At 36.7% G+C, this 21,151-nt stretch overlaps 1 protein-coding gene across 20 annotated transcripts in view; it reads left to right on the top strand.

The window, feature by feature from the left end:
- The window catches only part of Gphn (gephyrin), a 364,069-nt gene that overhangs the window by 266,461 nt on the left and 76,457 nt on the right, over positions 1-21,151 (top strand). For all 20 annotated transcript variants that reach the window (XM_040742859.1, XM_040742856.1, XM_040742855.1 and 17 more), the window contains one exon: positions 7,944-8,081. In XM_040742859.1, coding sequence (XP_040598793.1) covers positions 7,944-8,081 — 138 coding nt within the window. The remainder of the gene's footprint in view (positions 1-7,943; positions 8,082-21,151) is intronic.

Here is a 21,151-nt window from a genome sequence, read left to right as displayed (position 1 = left end):
GATCTAGGATTCAACCCAGATTCATACATTACATTTAACAGTGATGTCCCCTTAGACTCCTTTAATCTAGAACAATTACTCATGTTTTTCTTTGTCTTTCATGGCCTCAATATTTTTGAAGAACATAGGTCACTTATTTTATATGATGACCTTCAAATTAATTTTTCTGGTGTTTCATAGTGATTTAATTGCTATGCAATTTGTTAGGAATACTTCAAAGAAGGTGTTGTGTCTTTGTCAATATACCAGTCATGTCAGTGAGGCCATCATGTAAATTTCTTCTATTACTGGTGATGCTTCTTTCTATTAGGATCACTTGGCAGAGGTTGTATATAGTAATTTTTTTCACTAAGAAATAACATTTTGGCTTTGTATTTAATAAAGACTTTATGGAGATATGCTGTAGCCTGTATAAATACCTTGCTTTTCTTGAGGCTTTCCCTTCTAGTTTTAGTATCTGTTAACGATTTTTGTCTGAGCCAGTTATTAGCATAATGATTGCTAATGTAGACTTTCCTAATTCCTTATTTTATCAGTTGGAATTATGTTATAAGGAAGAGTTTTTAAACAATGTCTTCATTTACATTACTGTCTTTTCATTAATTATTTTTATTTTATTAAATAAGTCTATTTTTGCCATAAATTTGTAACAAGTTTAGTAAAAAGAGGCTTTCAGACTTGCTCTAAGATTTTTTTCTGATGTTCTCATCACTATTTAAATACTAAAAATGGTTGTAAGGAAAGAATAGTAATTTCCCAGGGAAACAAATAAACAAACAAAATAATGAGAGGCAGACAGAACATTATATACTACAGCAAGAAAATATAAAATGATGCTATATGTTTGCTTACCCGCAATATTGCCAATTTTATAAGCAATGCAGCAATGAGTGGGAAGAAGAAAGGAAGAATTTTATATACTATCATGAAGAATTGAAATTATATCCTAAGAATGATAGTTACAAAGCTGACATTTTTTTGCCAATGGTGTTATAATATTGATGCCCATTAGTATTTATTATTAAGCCCTAGAAAATAAGTAGCCTTTTCATCCATGCCTTCTATGTTATGTCAGTAATGCTGTGATAATACACATCTTGAATATACATGTAGAGAACTTATAAAACCATGAAATTCAAGACAGCATAAGAATTTATAATCACATTTTTAAATGCCCTGTAATACTTGTTCAGGTACCCAGAATCTCAATTTCCAGAATTCCTCAATTTGTGTTTTCTAGACTTCCAGTGGAAGGATTGGGGCCTCAAGTCAAGCCACGTAATCTTTGACCTATAATGTTTCCTGCCTATGAGATATGCTGGGGTAAAGGTAGTGCAAAAATTATGGGAGTGAGCAACCAATGACTGATATATGAAAGAGAGCCCCACCCCAATACTGCCTAGAGGGCCAGGACCTAGAGCTGGACAGCTCGGAGACCTAGGATAGAACCAAACATGGCCAAAAAAAAAAAAAGTTAGTGAAATGATTCCTAACAATATTCTGCTATACTCATAGATCATTGCCTACACCAGTTGTCATGAGAGGCTTCATCCAGCAACTAATGGAAACAAATGCAGAGACCCACAGCCAAGCCTTAGGTGGAGCTCAGGAAATCCTGAAGAAAAAGGGGAGAAAGGATTATAGAAGCCAGAGGGGCAGGGACACCACAAGAAAACCCATGGAATCAACTAATCTGGGCTCCTAGGGGCTCCCAGAGACAGAACCGCCTACCAGAGGGCCTGCATGGGACTGACCTAGGACATCTGCACATGTTACAGTTGTGAAGCTTGGATTTCTTGTGGGAACCCTAACAGTGGGAAAGGGATCTGTCTCTGACTCTGTTGCCTGCTTTTGGAACCCTTTCCTCCATCTAGATTGCCTCATCCAGCCTTAATAGGAGAGAGGGTGCCTAGTCTTACTGCAACTTGATATGCTATGGCTGGCTGATATACATAGGAGGCCTGCCCTTTTCTGGAGAGGAGGAGTGGATAGGGTGGGAGGGACTGGTAGGAGAAGAGGGAGGGGAAACTGATTGGGCTGGGGAAAATTAATTAATTAAATGCCCTATACTAGTGTATGAATTCTTCCATTGTTTCCATAGGTTTTTGGAGCTAACTTCTCTTGATGAGAAAATTTTGTTTGAAAGATTAGATGCTTGCCACCTCTGAACCACACATTCTTCAACCTGCCCAAGACCGTAACTGTTTAAATTGAATGTACATGCCATTATTGCCTGTGCTTGTTACATTTCCTAGAAAACTTGTTCTAGATCATCTGCTATTCATAAGAAGACTGGAAATAGAAATATAGGGGATTCTATCTCCAGACACTAAGTGATGCTGAAAGCTATGGTTATAAACAAGGACAGCCCAAGACCCTTGAGATTTCCAGTATATCCAAGAATAATATTTGTTTATACCTTAAGTAGTTTAGGAAAATCTTATTGCTTGTTATGAATAACAGGACTTTCTCCTTAGGTTTTTATTTAATCATGAAGAACCTGCATAAACATTTTGTACTACTATAGTTCTATAATCTGAAAGCTTATTTGTATTATCTGTGCTCCATTAGAGGCCTTCTTATATTGTAGAAATGGCCTTTAGTATTTAAACATGTCTTTCATGATGACAGCCCTGAGTGAATTCTTACCATTTCTGCAAAAATTATTTTTATTTATTTATTTTATTGTGTATGAGCTTATGCATGAAAGTTTACCTATATAGTCATTTCAGTGACTATACCTATTGCATGGATGATAGGAAATCTCAATGGGGATTTGAGCATGCCCCAGAAACAATTCTTAACTAACATGGTCAATATCCTATCCAGCCAGAACTTAAATACACAAAAGGATAAATCAGTTAAACTTTACCTATCTAGAAGTAGGTTTATTGAGGAAAAATATAGCATCAGTTGTGGCCACCTTAGAATAAATTGAATCTTGTAGCTCTGCTTCAGAAAATTATGCACATTGCTGAGGAATTTTATCGTTTAGGTGATAGGTAATTGAAGCTATTACTCTTACCTCAATTTAGGATACTACTAGTACAGGAAATGTCTAGACTCTCCCCTCCAGTTTTGTCCTTACTTCTTACTAAAAGATATGTCCTAAGGTACTTTGTAGTTTCCTTTTGCTAGATAGCTAACCAATCTACAAATTGTCAGTGAAATTGATGTATCCCAAGTACTTTTACTATGGTAAGTTCAATATTCTTTTGAATATTTTTCTTTAGTAAGACTAGTATTTTTCATGTCTATTTTGTTTTGTAGTAGGGATTAATTCAATATAGCTTCTTGGAGATTCTCATTCAGACCAAATTACAAATATTTATTTGTAAGTTATCTATCAGAATTCACTTGAGACCATAAAATAGATTTAATTATAGAAAGTTATTTTTTTCTGTTTGTCTTAACTCTGTCAGCAACACAACATAGAAAACACCTACTAGGAGAGCCTAAATTGAGGATTGTTTTGGCCTGTAGGTATACCTGTAGGACGGATTCTTGATTATTAATTGACATCAGAGGGCCTAGCCCACTAACCGTAGGACCATTTTTCTGGGCAGTATAAGGGAGCTATATGAGCATGAGCTTAACAGTGAGCCATCAAGCCAACAGTGTCTGCCACGGTTTCTGGTGTCCTTCCCTGGCTGTGAGTGAATTCCCCAGTTAAAAGTAAAATTGTGTGTGCACAATATATAAATACAACCTGCTGAGTCCATATTTGGGGTGTGTGTGTGTGTGTGTGTGTGTGTGTGTGTGTGTGTGTGTGTGTGTGTGTGGTTTCAAGGCAGACCCCTTTGTAAAGAGTGAGCAGTAAGGGGACTTATCCTTGGAAGACATTGAGTATTCTCCCAGCAGTCACTAGTTGTCTGGGGTTTTTTGTCTAGGGTGGAACCTCCATAAAATTTTCTCCTTTCCATATTAATATACCCATTGATAGACTCTTATAATCTTTTCACTCCTCCTCTGTGATGTTTTCCTAGCCATAGAGACAGGAACTGTACTATAAGATATATCCATTATGTCTGGGTTCCTGGTGATGTGTGTCTGCATTGTGTTCAGTTGATGTTTTCTGTGATAGTCTCCATTTGCTGTAAAAAGAGGCTTCTTTTGTGTGTCAACTTGACACAAGATAGTTATCAGCTGAAAAAATGCCTCCTTGAGATCCAGATGTAAATGATTTTCTCATTTAGTGATCAATGTGGGAGGGCCCAGCCATGGTGGGCGGTGCCATCCCTAGCTGTTGGTCCTGGGTTCTATAAGAAAGTGGGCTGAGTAAGCCATGGGAAGCAAGCCAGTAAGCAACTCCCCTCCGTGGCCTCTGCATTAGCTCATTCCCTCAGGATCCTGCCTTGTTTGAATTCCTCCCCTGGCTTCTTCCAATGATTAATAGAAATTACAAAGTGTAAACCAAATAAACCCTTTGCTGATGTCTTTTGGTCAAGGTGTTTCGTCAATATACACCCTAACTATGACAGGTGGTAACTACACTTATCCAGGAAAGGTGGCTCAGTCACAAAGAGGGCTTTCAGGCCATGGGTCTGGAACCATTTTTTAAATATCCAATATTTAGAGAAGTAAAACATCAGCAGAAGGCAATGTTTTTCTCTTTGTAGCAAGTTTGAATTATGTTTAAAGACTTGGCTTTCATTCTCATCTAAAGTATCTAAAAGATGCACTACTCTAAAAGTGACAAAAGATATAGAAATTAATAAGATAAGATATGCTTTCAGGTTTATAATCTAACAATGGTAAGGCAGATAGTAAATACATGTAGCATAAGATGGAGAGGGCAAGTACTGGAAGAAGTTATAAAAAGATAGAAAAGTATCTTCAAAGTTGGAGAGAATAGTTGTAGCTGACAGCAGAGAGGGAGAGGGAAAGAGAGAGAAGAGAACTACCAACCTCTGTAAAGACCCATCATATAGTTCACTACCCTTTTATTTAACTGTATAATTTCCCTTTCTGCTGGGCTATAATGTTTTCATGGCCAGGTACATATTACTTTGCATATCCCAACTCCTTACTTGTATCTGGTTTGTAAATGACACTTGGTAAATGGGTGTTGATTGATATGTTACCAGTGGTAACCAATTTGCTTTCTAAAACATTTTTATTCTGTTGAACAAATAATCCTATACAACTAAATAATAAGTTTCTTAAAATCTAAACTTTTAGGACAGCTTTTTCAGGTTTATACATAATATGTACCTTAAAGTATCATAAAAATATCAAAGCTGAAATCTGCATATCTCTATGAATGAACAGTAGAAAGTCACTATCTCTATTGTTTTTTCAATTATACTGATTATAGAAATATGTTTTATGATATTTGAATGACTACTAAGCTCAGACTTCAGTGAAAGTGGGTTATTAATAAATTGACATTTCAACTGTGAGTGATAAGTCATAATCTTCTAAGTCTTGAACTGTAATAGTGAATAACATATATTATTCAGATTTGTCAATAAGTTAACCTCTTTGAGCTTTAAATTTCTGTGTTTATTTTATTGTCCATGAGGTGAAATCTTATATGGTATATAAGCATATACCATATATAAGTGCAGTGGGGGGACTCTTTTGAATTATAGATTGGAAATTCAGTACCTTTCATTCAGTCCAGTAAGCATATTTGGAAAAGTTGCTGGAGTTGTGGTGGAAGCACTAAATTTAGTAAGATAAAACAACCAGAAACTGTAGTCTTCTGGGGGATGGACATATATGATCATTACAAAGTGGTTTAGAGAAATGAGAGCTTATTTATTTCACATATTGGAAGTCCAGAGACAAGCAATGCAAGGTTAATCTAACAGCTTTAAATTGCCATCCGAGTTACATCCCCATGGTTGAAAATGGTCACAATCTCCAAGTATCCGACCATGTCCCAGACAGAAGACAGAGCAAAAGCTTCTTTTGGGAGGATCTGTCAATTTTAGTCTTGGTATTTGTAATTAAATATGTTCTCTGAGAGATTTCTTCTGACATCTTGCTGTCCAGAATTACATCACAGACCTCTCCCAGCGAAGACTTGGCTAAGATAGAAGGGGACCATGAGTCCGGTTAGGAGACCCAAGCAGAAGGGCTTGTAGTTTCTCTTTTCTATTTATCATTTTTCTACATACATTTTGGCACTCCAAGGGTAAGGTTAAATTATTCATACATGAAGATGTATTGATCAAGAAGTCTGCCTTTGGATCTAAAGAGATGATTCAGTTGATAGAGATTTTCGTGCAAACCTAAGTTTGGTGACTAGAACCCACATGTAAAAGCTGGGTCCAGTGTTGCCTTTGTAATCCCAGTGCTGGAGAAACAGAGACAGGCAAATCTCTGGAGCCTGCTAGCCAGCCAACTCTGGCTTACTTAGTGATTCTCAGGCTAATGAAAGACCCTGCCTCAAAAACAAAAAACAAGATGGATGGCTCTTAAGGAATAACACTTGAGGTTCTCCTCTGGTCTCCATACACACTAATGTGCATGTTTACCTTCCTGTATAAATCTGAACACACATGAAAACACACACATATACAAAATTGTCTCCATCATGAAGAGATTCATTTTGTTAGCTCAACAAGTATTTACTCGTATGTACTGTAGCTATATAGCTATGGTTAGCTATGTACTATGTGTGAAGTAAAGTAGGGAAATAGGAATAAAGAATGATGGCATGTATTATTATAGGTAATATTCACAAAATCTTCTCTGATGAGTTGACACAAGCAAAAAACTGAAAGTAATAAGGTGTGGGTACCAGTGTAATACTTGGAGAGAAAACAGCAAGCCCAAAGGCACCTGGCATGATCACTGAAAAGAAAGGAAACAGTATGACTAGGGTACAATAAGCTCCCCCAAAAAAATAGAAGACAAGAATAGTGAAAGTGATAGCATGTTGGACTTTATATGACAAAGATTTTAATATAGTTGAAATTTAAAGTCTTTGGGAGCTGTAAGCATAGATTAGTATGTCGCAACTTAGGATCACATAACTATGTGGTAAATTAGCTGCAGTGGAACAAGGATAAAATCAGAACAGTTAAAAGACTATTCAATTTACCAGAACATAAATGACGTTCCAGCTATTCTGGTAGCAGTGGCAGTGGTAAGTAACAATTAAATTCTAGATATATTTTAAAGGTAGTTTAGTTATAGTTCTGACATAAGGAGAAGACTCAAAGATGTCTCCATTGTTTGGCTTGGCTATTAAACTGGTAAAGTGAATGGCTGAGTTGAGTTATAAGAGCATTGTATCATCCTGAGTGGTAAAGGGGGTCAGAGGTTTAAGAGCTTAGTTTTGGAAGTTCTAGGATTGAGTTGTCAGTTGCATATTCAAGTAAATGTTAGATGGTTACTAGCCTGAAAAAAATATATTTTCTACCAGTTCTTATATACAAATATCAAGTTGTGGGTAGAAGTTGAGGCCAGAGATACAAAATCAACAGTTTTTGTATATGTATGATATTAATGCCCAAGGACTAAATAAGATTATGTAAGAGTAGATAGCTACATAAGATCTTCCATGACTTTTTAATGGGAAAAGGAGCAATTCCAGTGAATCCTAAATAAATTCACTTTGCTAACTAGTTCATTAAATATCTAGAGAACACTACAAAAACTACCTAGGTTTAATCCTGGCTCTTTTGTTAACAGCTGTGTGACTTAGACAAAGATATAAGACCTGTCTAAGCTTCTTTCCTCAGCTCTAGAAACAGTGATAGAACCTTACTGTGGCATGGGATTAGGAGTTCATCTAGGATCGTTACTTGACCCATAGTAAACATTCAGTGATCAGCCAGTATCATTAAATTTCACAGTTTTGGCATATGTCAGAAACAGGAGAAATACTGTCTCACCAGTACCCAGAGATTGGAAGTTGGAGTGTTTAAAGTCATTCTTACTTGTTAGTGTTTCAGTGTCTTATTCTCAGTTAATTTTCTCCTGTTTAGGTCACAGTGCTGTAGATATCACCAAGGTGGCTAGAAGACATCGCATGTCTCCTTTTCCTCTGACATCTATGGACAAAGCCTTCATTACAGTCCTGGAGATGACTCCGGTGCTTGGTACAGAAATCATCAATTACAGAGGTACTGTCATATCTGTCTATTGGCCTTTGTCTTCCAAAAAAGACTCATACAACGTGAATGCACCAGTTTCTAAAGGAGGATGCTTACTCCTCCTCATTGTCAGCATCAGCATCTTCCTTTCTGTTCCTATTTTCTATTAAACTATGGTTGACTTAATAATCAGAATAAAATACTAGATAGCTTTCACTTAATAAAAATAGGAAAGGACCATCTGTTTTTATTCTAAATATCAGAATTCTACCCTAAAGATGGTGCTATCAGCACTGAATCATAAAAATAAGGCAATTCTGAGTCCTTCTGATGACTTTTCTGTTAAGAGTTGGAAATAACTAATATCGTACAACCATGTATTGTAGAAAATTTATACAGACCATTTCTGACTTAATTTTCCAGCTTTATAAAGGTACAAAAGTACTACACATATCCAGAAAACTTCATTTTACATTGCACATTTTGATAGTTTGGAACTAGTAATATGTGATATGACATTGCCTTATCATGCTGAGTGCAGAAGCAAACTGCAGTTCCTAGTCAGCCACATAGCAAGGGTGACCATTTATCACATGGTTGAGCTATAAGTACACTAGATTGGATTAGATTAGATATCAAATTCTCTCTCTCTCTTTCTCTCATAAGATCTTACTATGTAGCCTAGGCTGCCTTTCAATTGGGATTCTCCAGTAGTAGCCTCTCAGGTGATAAAGATAGCAGGCATATGCTACCATGCCCCACTTAAATGCATCTTTTCAATTAATGATATTTTAGGCTTACAACATTTATTAGGATATAGCATAAGTTAAGAAATGTCTGTAGCTAAAAATAACCTAATTTGTCCTTGGGTTATTAATCACTCTGATCTGTTTTCTGTTCTACCTTGCTTCTTGATTTTTTTGTTGTTGTTTTTGGTTTTGCTCTAGTAGTGTATTCAGAAAAGTTTGAAAAAATAATGGAAATGTAATTGTCTTAGCTTTTGGTCACTCTAACAAAATACCTGACATAATTAACTTACAAAGAAAAAATGTCTATTTGGTGTTTTATTGTTTTTTTGTCATTGTTGTTATTGGTCATAGTAGTGATGGTTTTTTGAAACAAGGTCTCACTGTGTATACCTGGCTGAACTGGAACTCACTTTGGAGACCAGGCTGACCTTGAATTCATAGAGATCACCTGTCTCTACCTCCTGAGTGCTGGGATTAAAGGTGTACAGCAGCATGCCCAGCTATCTTTCTTTAAGAAATTCTAGTTCATAATCAAGTGGTCCTGTGACTTTGAGCCTTTAATGAGACATCGTATCATGACAAGAGTTAATGACAGAACAACTTACCTCATGAGCCAGTAAAAAAAAAAAAAAGTAGGAAGAAAAAGAAGAGACAGAGTCTCACAATCCCCTCATGAAAATACTGAACCCATGGAACCCAGTGAAAGAGAGAGAGGAGTGATGAGCAAATGGGCAAAGAATGGACTGGCGAAACCAGCAGACAGCTGATCTGAACAGGGGAGAGCTCTTGGACCTCAGAACGACAGCTAGGAGGCCAGCATGGGACTGATCCAGACCCCCTGAGTGTGAGAGTCAGTGAGGAGGCCTGGGCAACCTTTGGGGCCCTGGGCAGAGGATCAGTACTTATCCCTGGCATACAAATGGACTTCGTGTGTCCATAACACAAAGAGGGATGCTCTCTCAGCCTGGACTCTTAGGGGAGTGCCTGGACCCTGCCCTGAGCGAAATGACAAACTCTGGATATCTCCTATGTGGAAGGAAGTGGGGATAGGGTGGGAGGCTAGGGGTCGTGGTGAAGTTCCGAAGGAGGGGAGGGAAAGGGAACTGGGATTGACATGTGAAGCAAGTTATTTAAAAGTAAAGTAATAATAATAAAAAAATAAAATATATATTTTTCCACCAAAAAAAAAAGAAAAGAAAATACCCTCCCTAGTAACTGAAGTAACCTGCAAGGCTTCTGCCCTGGAAGGTCCATGACATCTAACAGTGCCACCCTGGGTTCACTTGGACCTTTTGGAAATACTCAACGTTATCACTATAGCAGTATTGTTCCCCACTGTAATAAGTTTTTAATCAATTTCCATTTCTAATAATATGAGAATTTGTATTTTGACATTGAGTTCCAGCACACTAAGCTCCTGAGCACTTCTAGTTAATAATTCTTGTGATCAAACCCTACCTCCCCAAAAGTTGTACTTGATATATTATAAATGAAATATAGTTCTTGGTTATTTTTATGAAGACAGAAACAACACAAAATAATTACTTTTAGGTTTTGGGTGATAGTCCCATCAGTAAAGTGTTCACTCTACAAACATGAGGATATGTATTCAATTCCCAACACTCACATGAGAAGCCAACCATGTTAGCATGAGCTGTAAACCCAGTGTTGGGGAGATAGATGGAGACTCTCGGATCCCTGAGACTCACTTGCCATCTACCTCACCCTATTTGGTGAACTTCAGGTACTCATGAGCAACCTTTTCTCAAAAACAACGTGAATGGCATCTAAGGAATACCCCTAAGGTTATCCTCTTGCCTCTAGACACAAGTGCACATTCACACATAGAAATAATTTTCTAAGTAGAGATTTTTATTCATGGAACCATAAAACTGGCATATTTAAACTACAATGAACATTAGAGAATAGTTATATAACATCTTAATTTTTCTGCCACAAAACTCAGACTCAAAAGTAGAAAAGGAATAGGAATAAGTTATTAAGACTTACATTCTTTTTTTGTTACATAATAGTCTCTTGGTCCAGCCTTAAAATATTTTTAATAAGTGGTAACTGGCATAATAGATGATGTTAAAGACCTAAAATTAGTGAAATAGTATGTACCATGTTTTAGCTCCTTTGTCCTGGCCCTCGTTCGACAACAATAGGTTTTAAGCCGCTTCCACTTATCCTACATCTTTGACTCTTTTAGGCTTAAATACTTTCTGTTGTTTTTATTTTATTCTCTACTAAAGGAAATAAAAGTAAGAAATTCACTAGAATAAGGAAATTGTCAGATATTATGTAATTCAGAAATCAGCATTAATGAAATTGTTTACTATTAAATACAGAATATTCAGTCGTTTATTCATTCCAATACAAACCAAGATATATTTAGAAAATATTAATATAAATTTAAATTATTAAAATTTTGAATACATTTATAAAAACGAATTAATCAGTCCTGATCTCTTATAATTTCAGTGGCCTTTCCCTTAACTTTGGTTTCTTTTTTTAAATAATTTATTGATTTAGGTATTTCATTTTACCTTCCAACCACAGGTCTCCTACCCCCCACCACCATATCCTCCCCAAGCCTACCCCCATCCACTCCTCCTAACAGGTAAGGGCTCCCATAAGGAGTCAAAAAAGTCTGGCACATTAAGTTGAGGTAGGACCAAGCCCCTCCCACCTGTATTAAGACTAAGCATGGCATCCCACCATAAGGAATGGGCTCCAACAAACTAGCTCATCCACCAGGGAAAGATACTGGTCCTACTGCCAGGGGCCCCTCAGTTAGTCCAAGCTTCACAACTGTCTCCCACATTAGGAGGACATAGTTCAGGTCCCATGGGAGCTCTACTGTTGTTGGTCTAGAGTTCATGAGTTTTCACAAGGTTGGTTCAATTCTCTCTGTAGATTTCTCCATCATGATTTTGACCTCCCTTGCTCATATATTGCCTCCTCCCTCTCTTCTACTGGATTCCCAGAGCTTGGCCTGGTGCTTGGCTGTGGATCTCTGCATCTGTTTATATAAATTACTGGATGAAGGCTCCAGGAGAGCTCATCTAATTTCCCTTCCCTGGGGGGATCCATGTGTCCCTCTTAGGATCTTCCTTGTTACCTAGCTTCTCTGGAACTGTGGATTTTAGTCTGGTTACCCTTTGCTTTACATGTGATATCCACTTTGAGTGAGTACGTATCATGTTTGTCTTTCTGAATGTGGATTGCCTCATTCAGGATGGTTTTTTCTACTTCTATCCATTTGCCTGCAAATGTCATGATATCATTGTTTCTTACAGCTGAATGATACTCCGTTATGTAAATATACCACATTTTCTTTACCTGTTCTTCAGTTGAGGGGCATCTAAGTTGTTTCCAGGTTCTGTCTATTACAAATAATACTGCTATAAACATTGTTGAGCAAGTGTCCTTTTGGTATGATTAGGTGTTCTTTGGGTATATGCCCAAGAGTGCTATCACTGGGCCTTGAGGTAAATTGATTCCCAATTTTCTAAGAAACCGACATACTGATTTCCAAAGTGCTGTACAAGTTTGCACTCTCACCAGCAAGTGTTCCCCTAACTCACATCCTCTCCAATATAAGCTGCTCTTGGTGTTTTTGATCTTAGCCATTCTGGCAGGTGTAAGGTGGTATCTCATAGTCGTTTTGATTTGCATTTCCCTGATGATTAAGGATGTTGAGCAATACCTTAAAAGTCTTTTGGCCATTTGAGATTCTTCTGGTGAGAATTCTGTTTATCTTGAGTTGTTTATATATTTTGGAGGCCAGCACTCCATCAGGTGTGGGGTTGGTGAAGATCTTTTCCCATTCTATAAACTGTCGTTTGTCTTATTTACCTTGTCCTTTGCCTTACAGAAGCTTTTCAGTTTCAGGAGGTACCATTTATTGATTGTTGCTTTACTGGAATTATACATAGGAAGTGGTCTCCTGTACCATTGCATTCAAGGCCATTTCCCACTTCTCTTCTGTCGGGTTAAATGTAACTTGATTTATGTTGAGGTTCTTGATCTACTTGGACTTTAGTTTTGTACATGGTGATAGATGTGGATCTATTTGCAATCTTCTACATTTTAACATCCAACTGTGCCAGCAACATTTTTTAAAGATGCTTTCCTTTTTACATTGTACCATTTTGGCTTCTTTTTCTAAAATCAGGTGTTCATTGGTGTGTGGACTAATGTCAGAGTTTTTTATTTTATTCCACTGGTCCACCTGTCTGTTTTTATGACAGTACCAAGCTCTTTTTATTATTATAGCCCTATAATAGAGTTTGAAGTCAGGGATGGTGATGCCTCCAAAATTTCCTTGGTTATACAGTATTGTTTTACCTATTCTGGGTTTTTTTTTTCATATGAAACAGAGAATTGTTCTTTTGATGTCTGAAGAATTGTGTTGGAATCTTGATGAGGATTGCATTGAATCTGTAGATTTCTTTCAGTAAGATTGCCATTTTTATTATGTTAACCCAACCTATCCAAGAACATGCGAGATCTTTCCATTTTCTGATATCTTCTTCAGTTTCTTTCTTTAGAGACCTAAGGTTCTTGTTATAAAGGTCTTTCACTTGTTTGGTTAGAGTTACCCCAAGATATTTTTTATTTGTGTCTACTGTAAAGGGTGATGTTTCTCTGATTTCTTTTTTGACCTGTTTATTGTTTGTACATAGGAGTGCTACTGATTTTTTTTTAGTTAATCTTGTATCCTGCTACATTACTGTAGGTGTTTATCAACTGTAGGAGTTTCCAGGTAGAGTTTTTGGAATCCCTTTGAGTTTCTCTCCATTTAATTTGGTGTTTGCTGTCTACTTGCTGTAAATTGTTTTTATTATGTTTAGATACATTCCTTGTTGGTTTCTTAGAGAAATCAAATTATGTATTCCAAGTCACATTTACACAGAAATTTTAGGAAAAAAAAAGATTTGGAAATGACCATTTCGTTTTCTACCAGGAGAAAAGTACTTTCACTCATGTGCTGTCCCTTCTTCATTTGTTCACCAGGGCAGATCAGCCACAGTCAATAAACTGCATTAGTGTTTCTAAAGATGATGAAAATATCAAGGTTAACATTCAGCTGAGTCAAAACAATCATTTTTAATGCCCAAGAGTATTATAATTAGACCTAGGCATTCTAGTTAGATATTTAGAAAACATATATAAAGGTGTTAATTTAGTTTCTTCAGCAAATGTTGACTAAACATCTATTAAGTTGGATACTATGTAAAGTCATATGTAAAGAAAGATGACTAAAAGTAGAACTGCCCCACTGTCTAGGGCAGAATAGAGTGAGGTCAGCAGAGCTACTCTTCTCCTTTATTGGCTCTTTTGTAAGCTTGCCTTCTTTTGTCAATTCATTTATAATCATTATTTGCCCCTCTTTATATTTGTATATTTATTTCACTAACATTTTGTATATGTTAGTAATTCAGGTGCCATCTGTAAAGTTATTTCGTCATCTGTTGTCACTGTCTAAACTTCATTTGAGCTACAAATTCCTTCTAATAGAGTTTCATGACAAATATTGTTTATTTTTCCTACATCTACAGTAGTACTTTTTCTCTACAGCCCTCTCCCTCCCACTGCCACTGTTTGTATTTAGGTCTTTACTAACTTTGTGGATTATTTTGTGTGTGTGTGTGTGTGTGTGTGTGTGTGTGTGTGTGTGTGTGTGTGTGTGTGGTGTTTGAAGACAGGGTTTCTCTTTGTAACATCTCTGGTTGTCTTAGAACTGGATTTGTAGACCAGGCTGGCCTCAGACTCACAATAGATCCACCTATCTCTGCCTCCCAAGTGCTGGTATTAAAGGCGTGAGCCACTGTTGCCTGAAACTTTTTTGGATTATTGTAAGAAGTTCCTTCCAGTTCACATCCCCTCCAATCTGTTCTCCAGTTTGATGAGAATAATCTGTTCAAGTGGAGATTGTGTTTTTAAAACTCTCTACATAGAATTCCTGTTTTTTAAACATCTACCTTGTCAACTTGACTGATCTATTTCTTTTTCTTGAATAAATTTTGTTCTTTGACTATTTCATGAGTGTATAAAATGCATTCTGGTTACTTTTCCTCCTTCCCTGGCCAGCTTCCCTTCTTTACAAATCATTTTAATTCTTCTCTAGGATTTTTTTTATTTCCTCTCTGATATCTTAGATGATCTACTGTTCACTCAAATATGTATTAGTCTCCCAGAATTTTGTGCTATCTACAGTTTTTGTTGTTGTTGATTTCAAATTTTATTTCATTATTATGATGATGATGTTGAAATTTGATTTGTGTTCTATTACATGATTGGTTTTAGAGAACATTCCCAGTGCTGCTGAGAAAAATGTACATTCTCTGTCTATTGGTTGGAACATTCTGTTTTATCAAGTCTAGTTGGTCCCTAATATATTTTAGCTCCGAAGTTTCTTTGCTTTAGTTTGTAGACCTATATAAATATGAGAATTAAGAATTGAAAACTCCTGCTATTATTGTGTCAGAACCCATATGATCTTTTATGCCATACAGTGTTTCTTATATGAAATTAGGGGTTACTTTTAAATTTCTTCTAATTACTCTTGGTTTGAAGTCTACTTTATCAGTGTAAATATAGCTAAACCTGCTTGTTTGTGTTTTCTATTTGCTTATAGTTTATTTTCCAAATGATTTTTGAGGGTTTGTTGGATTCTGCTTCCATTTCACTGTACATTTACTTTGAATAAAATGTTCTGTCGAGAGTTTGGATAGATTTCATTAATACATGCATTAGTTTGTTTGTATGTTCTATGTGATCATTGATTCTTTTAAAATAAAACTGATTCTTTCTCAACCTTTGCAACTATATCTATAGTTCTGGTTACACATAGGAGAATTGACCAGTTGTGGATGGGTCATAGTTTTTGTGGTTTGTTTTTGTGTTATGCATGTCTGTGGGAAGGGATTTGTCTTTTCATTTTGACTTCCTCTTCTGAATCTCTTGGGATGTTTTGTTCTCTGGAAATATATCTGCATGAATCTCAGCAGTAGGGACTGGTGAAATTTGGTGTTGATAGTCAAATGGGGTCATTAAAGTAGTCTTGTCTTGGCTGTGTGCCATCAAGACCAAGGATAAGGCTACAAACTAAGCACCAAGGCAACCAAATGAAGTAAAACCCTTACTCACCCCTTCAATGGAATGAACCTGCTTGGGACAGGATAACAAACATCAGAGCAGCTGAAGTCAGAACTATGTGCAAAGTAACCCCTTGGACCACAACAGTATAGTCTGGAGCCTGAAATGACTTAAGAACTTGGAACCCAACACCACATTGACCCTGAAGATGATAGGAACTAAAGCTTCCATTTTCCAAGGAACCCTGGGCACACTAGAGAAGAAACATATATATCTCATTCACCAGTGTATTAAGTTTTCACTTAGAACAATGCTACCTACTTAAAAATAGCTCCTTGCATAGTTGTTTGTCTGGTCTTTGATGTAACTTTCTGGGTTTTTGTTTGTTTGTTTTTGTCCCCCCCCCACAAATGTGGTCAACTGAAATCATTTCTTTTAGGTGCGTTTATGATTTTAGTCCATGACCTCATTACCTCTAAAATGTGTACAGATAACTGTATTCTTGGGTTTCTGCATCCTAATACATCATTATCTTTATTCTTCTTTCTGCATTCCTCTACTATGAACATAGCACTGTGAATATTCAGTAAAGATGTGTGGTTCATGTCCTAGGCAGGACAAACTGAGTGGGCATGAAATATCATCATAGTACTCAGAAATAGCATACAATTTTAAACTTTAATGTTTTAAATCACTAACGGATGAGGAACAACTCACTGTAAAAATCAAAACTGTATGGAAGTGGGGAATACTATCTGTTATGTCTGTGATCTGTAAATGTGTATAATCTCATCTGAAAATTGTGATGTTCTTAACCTCCAAAAATTATGTATCACCAGTCAGATGCCCCCACAACTGTACTTTTACTATAGGAGAGAGAGAGACAGAGAGAGAGAGAGAGAGAGAGAGAGAGAGAGAGAGAGAGAGAGAGAGAGAGAGAGAGAGAGAGAGAGAGAGAGAGAGAGAGAGAGAAACGAAAGCATACTATAAGTCTCATTTAAGCAGTTCTGATAAAATACATTAGTGATCAAAAAATAAGTGTTGCTAGGTATTTTCTGGAATCTCACACTCAGGAGAGACTAAGGCAGCAGGGTCATGTCTTCAAGGCCTACCTATACAACAGAGCAAGAACCAATATCAGAAGAAAATAGGAATAATTGATTTTTTTTATATTTTATTTTCCAGTTTAAATTTAGATAAGAAACGAGGTTGCTTCACAAGTCAGTTCCAGGTCCCTCTCCCATTCCCTCCCCTCCTCCCGTGCCCTCCCCCCAACCCCCCCCCGTTATCCCCTCATTCCCCCTGGGAGGGTGAGGCCCTCCATGGGGGTGTCCATAGTCTGTCATTTCATATAGGGCAGGGCCTAGACCCTTCCCCAAGAGTTCAGGGTGAGAGTGCACCTCACATTGTTCTATGGGAGTCCAAAGTCCGTGTGTATACTTGGGATGGGTACTGATCTGCTGCCCAAGGCTCAATAGATTCCCTAGGCCTCCTCACTGACACCCAGATTCAGGGGGTCTTGATCAGTCCCATGCTGGATTCCCAGGCTGATGCCTGGGATTCAAGAGTTAACCTTTGTCTGGTCAGCTGTTTCTGGGGGTTAAACCAGGAATAATTTATTTTAATAAGATTTTAACTAATACACCTAAGTTTCATAAAGTATATTTATGATTTTTAAAGGCACAGCACTTAAATATGATTCCCAGTTTTTCCAATCTTTCTAGGTACTTCATTTTGTTTTCAATATACCTGCCTTTTTTGTTATAGATCATTTAGCAGTCTTTTATTCACTATCTTGTAGTTAAATAATATGTTAACAGTGTTAAGATTCAAAGCATAAGCAATGAAAAATATTGCAATTGAAAAGAAAGTTTAAAAAGGAACAGCATCAAAATCCCTTATTATCTTTTGGGGTCAGTGAAATGGCTCATCAAATAGGGGGTCTTGCTGCCAAGCCTACGTACCTAAGTTTGATCCCCAGAACCTATATAACCAAGTCCTACAGGTTACATTGACTTCCAAAAACACTCATGCAATGTAACAAATATGCAAAATAGCACAAACTAAATAAATGTAAAAAAAATTAAACAGTATGCCTTTGCCACAATAGTATCCTAAAGTGAATAATGGATTTTATTGTGACATAGCTTTTGCCCACCATTTACTGCCCTCATCTTCCTGTTCCCAGTTTCCCTGAGCTTTCATATATTTTAGATATATACTTTTAAGTCTAGAGTCCGCATATAAGAGAAAGCATATAATTGGTCTCAACCCACCACTGCATCCTCTTGTCTTCTTCTGCCCTCTTTCTTACCTTTAAACTCCTTCCTCCTCTCAGATAGTCACTATTTTATTTTCATAGAATAAGTGCATTGAGGGTGGTAGTATTTTTAATCTTGATTCCACATGCCAGAAAAAATATGCAATATTTGTCTTTCTGTGTCTGGATATTTAAAATAGCTCACTTGGCCTGTTGATATCCAGTTCTATCAATTTTCCTGAAAATGATGTAATTTTTTTACAGCTTAATAAACTCCATTTTGTTTACACACCATATTTTCTTTATGCATTTATCTGTTAATGAACATCTAATCTGGTTGCATATTGTGGCTACTGTGAATAGTTCAGTAAATTTTGATATGCAAATATCCCTGCTGATGTGCTCACTTTAATTCCTTTGGGTGTACCTAGGAGTAACAAAGCTGGATCACATGTTAAATTTTAAGGAACCTTAATGCTGATTTCCATAGTTGCTACATCACTCTTTAGTCTGCTGATATTTACTTTCCTTTGTAGAGGTTTTTAATTTTATGCAACCCCCGGCCAAGACATTGCTCAGTAGTTGAGAATGCTTGCTGCTCTTCCAGAGAACCCAAGTTTAATTCCCACCACACACATCAGGCAGCTCACAACCTCCTGTAACTATAGTTCCAGGGGATCCAGTGCCCTCTGAGGGCCTACACAAGCACCTGAACACAGGTGGCATGCACTCACACTAATATACATGCATTGACATAAATAAATAAAAATAAAATAATTATTGCAGTCCCATGTATGTGTTCTTTCTGTTATTTCTAAATTTTGAGTCTTACCTGAAAGTCTTACCTTTATCGCAAAATGTTTTCTTCTAGCAGTTTTGAATGTTCAAGGCTTTCGTAAGGTCTTTGATCTATTTTGAATTGATTTTTAAAGATGGCAAGAGAGAACAATCCAATTTTACTACTCTAAATATAGATATCCAGTTTTCCTGGTACCATTTATGTGAAGAGGCTGTTTTTATTCCTCTAAATGTTTTTCACAACTTTGTAAAACAGGGACGATGGCTATAGCTGTTTGTAAGCTTATTTTAAGTCCTCTATTCTATCAGTTGTATATTGTCTTTGCATCAATACAATATTGGTTTTGTACCTAAAGCCCCATAGTAGAATTTGAAATCAGGTATTGTGCATCCTTTAGCACTGTTCTTTTTGCCTAACATGTTTTGTCTGTTTAGAGTTTGTTGTTGTAGTTGCAGTGATAGTATTTTTGGTTTGATTTGGGGCTTGGGGTTTGTTTTAGGGGGTTGGTTTAGATGTATGTATGAGTACTTTTATGAACTTCAGAATTGTTTTTCTGTTTTCATGAAGAATAACGTTGGTAAAGATGGAGATTGCATTGAATCTGCGATACACAGTCATTTTCTAGTCTGAACTGAGGGCTCTTTCCATCTTCTCGGGTCTTCTTCAATTTCTATATTCACTGTTTAAATTTTTCCTTGTGGAAGCCTTCCAACTCTTGAATAGCTTTATTTCTAGGAATTTTATGCTAGAGTATAGACAATAATTCTTGATTTCTTTGTTAGCAAGATGATTATTGGTATAGAAAAATACTTTTTAAAGTTGATTGTTTTTTATCTTACTACTTTGCCAAAGATTTTTATCAGATCTTGTAGTTTTCTGGCAGAATCTGTAACACCTTTAAGTATAGAATCATATCATCTGAAAATTTGGATGTTTTTACTTCCTACTTCCCTTTTTGAATCCCTGATATTTCCTTTTCTTGTTTTATTACTGTAGCTTAGACTCAAGCACTATATTGAATAAAATGATGAAAGTAGGGACCCTACCCTGAATGAAACGATAGACTCTAGATATCCCCTATGCGGAAGGAATTGGCAATAGGGTGGGAGGATGGGGGGATAGGGGGGTGCAGGAGGAGGGGAGGGAGAGGGAACTGGGATTGACATGTAAAACAAGCTATTTAAAATTTTAAAAATTGTTAAAAAATAAAATAAATAAATAAAACACTAGTACTACTAGGAAATTTGTTAATCGGTTTTCAAGTGAGAAGCTGAATCAAATATGAGTTTCCTGTTAAAACCTAAAAAGACTACTCTGTTTTTGACCTGCCTTTGTCTTCTTAACAGCACAAGTGATCATATCCCAGAAAGCAGATTGTTAGAGCATTGTGTTAATTTGTTTCCTTACATGTTTTTGTTGGTGGTGGTGGGTTTTTGGTTTGGTTTGGTTTGGTTTTTTATGTATGAGTGCTTTGCCTGCCTGTATATCTGCAGGCCAGAAAAGTGCATCAGATCGCATTATAGATGGTTGTGAGGTACCATGTGGTTGGTGGGTATTAAACTCAAAACTTGTGGAAGAGCAGCTAGTACCCTAAATAGCTGGGTCATCTCTCCAGCTCCTCACTTACATTTTAAACAACTATGAAATCTGCAGATATCTGTACCAATAGTCTTTCAAACAGCCTAATACGTGCAAAGTCCCTAACTTCTAGGACTATGAGTAGGGACTTGTGAACCCCAACCCATTCCATGCTAGAATGTTGACTGGCTTCATCTTGTGCATGTCTATGCAAGCTGCCACAACTGCTGTGAGTACATCTACCCAAAACTCTGTAGCCTCTGGCTTTTTGTTCTACTTCTTCTTCCATGATACCCCTAAGCTTTATGGGAAGGAGTTGTGATATAGATGTCCCATTTATGGTTGAGTACAGATACTTATTCTCTGTACTTTGACCAATACATCTTACTGGATTTTTGGGAATTGAGTGATAATTTGTACATGATACTACTTAGTGACTTAAAAGAGATAATAAACATTTATTAGATATCAATGAACCTGTTAAAGGAACACTTGTGCTAACTTTGATTATTGGCCATTATTAATTAATATCTAAGATCCCAGGAAAGATATTCTCTTAGTATATAAATTGGTATAGAGCTTATATTTTTATCTACCACCACAAGCC

This window comes from Mesocricetus auratus, unplaced genomic scaffold (genome assembly GCF_017639785.1).
Source record: "Mesocricetus auratus isolate SY011 unplaced genomic scaffold, BCM_Maur_2.0 Super-Scaffold_15014, whole genome shotgun sequence".
In the NCBI taxonomy this organism is placed as follows: domain Eukaryota; kingdom Metazoa; phylum Chordata; class Mammalia; order Rodentia; family Cricetidae; genus Mesocricetus; species Mesocricetus auratus.
The sequence above is the reverse complement of the archived record's forward strand: the minus strand, read 5'-3'. Positions and strand labels throughout refer to the sequence as shown.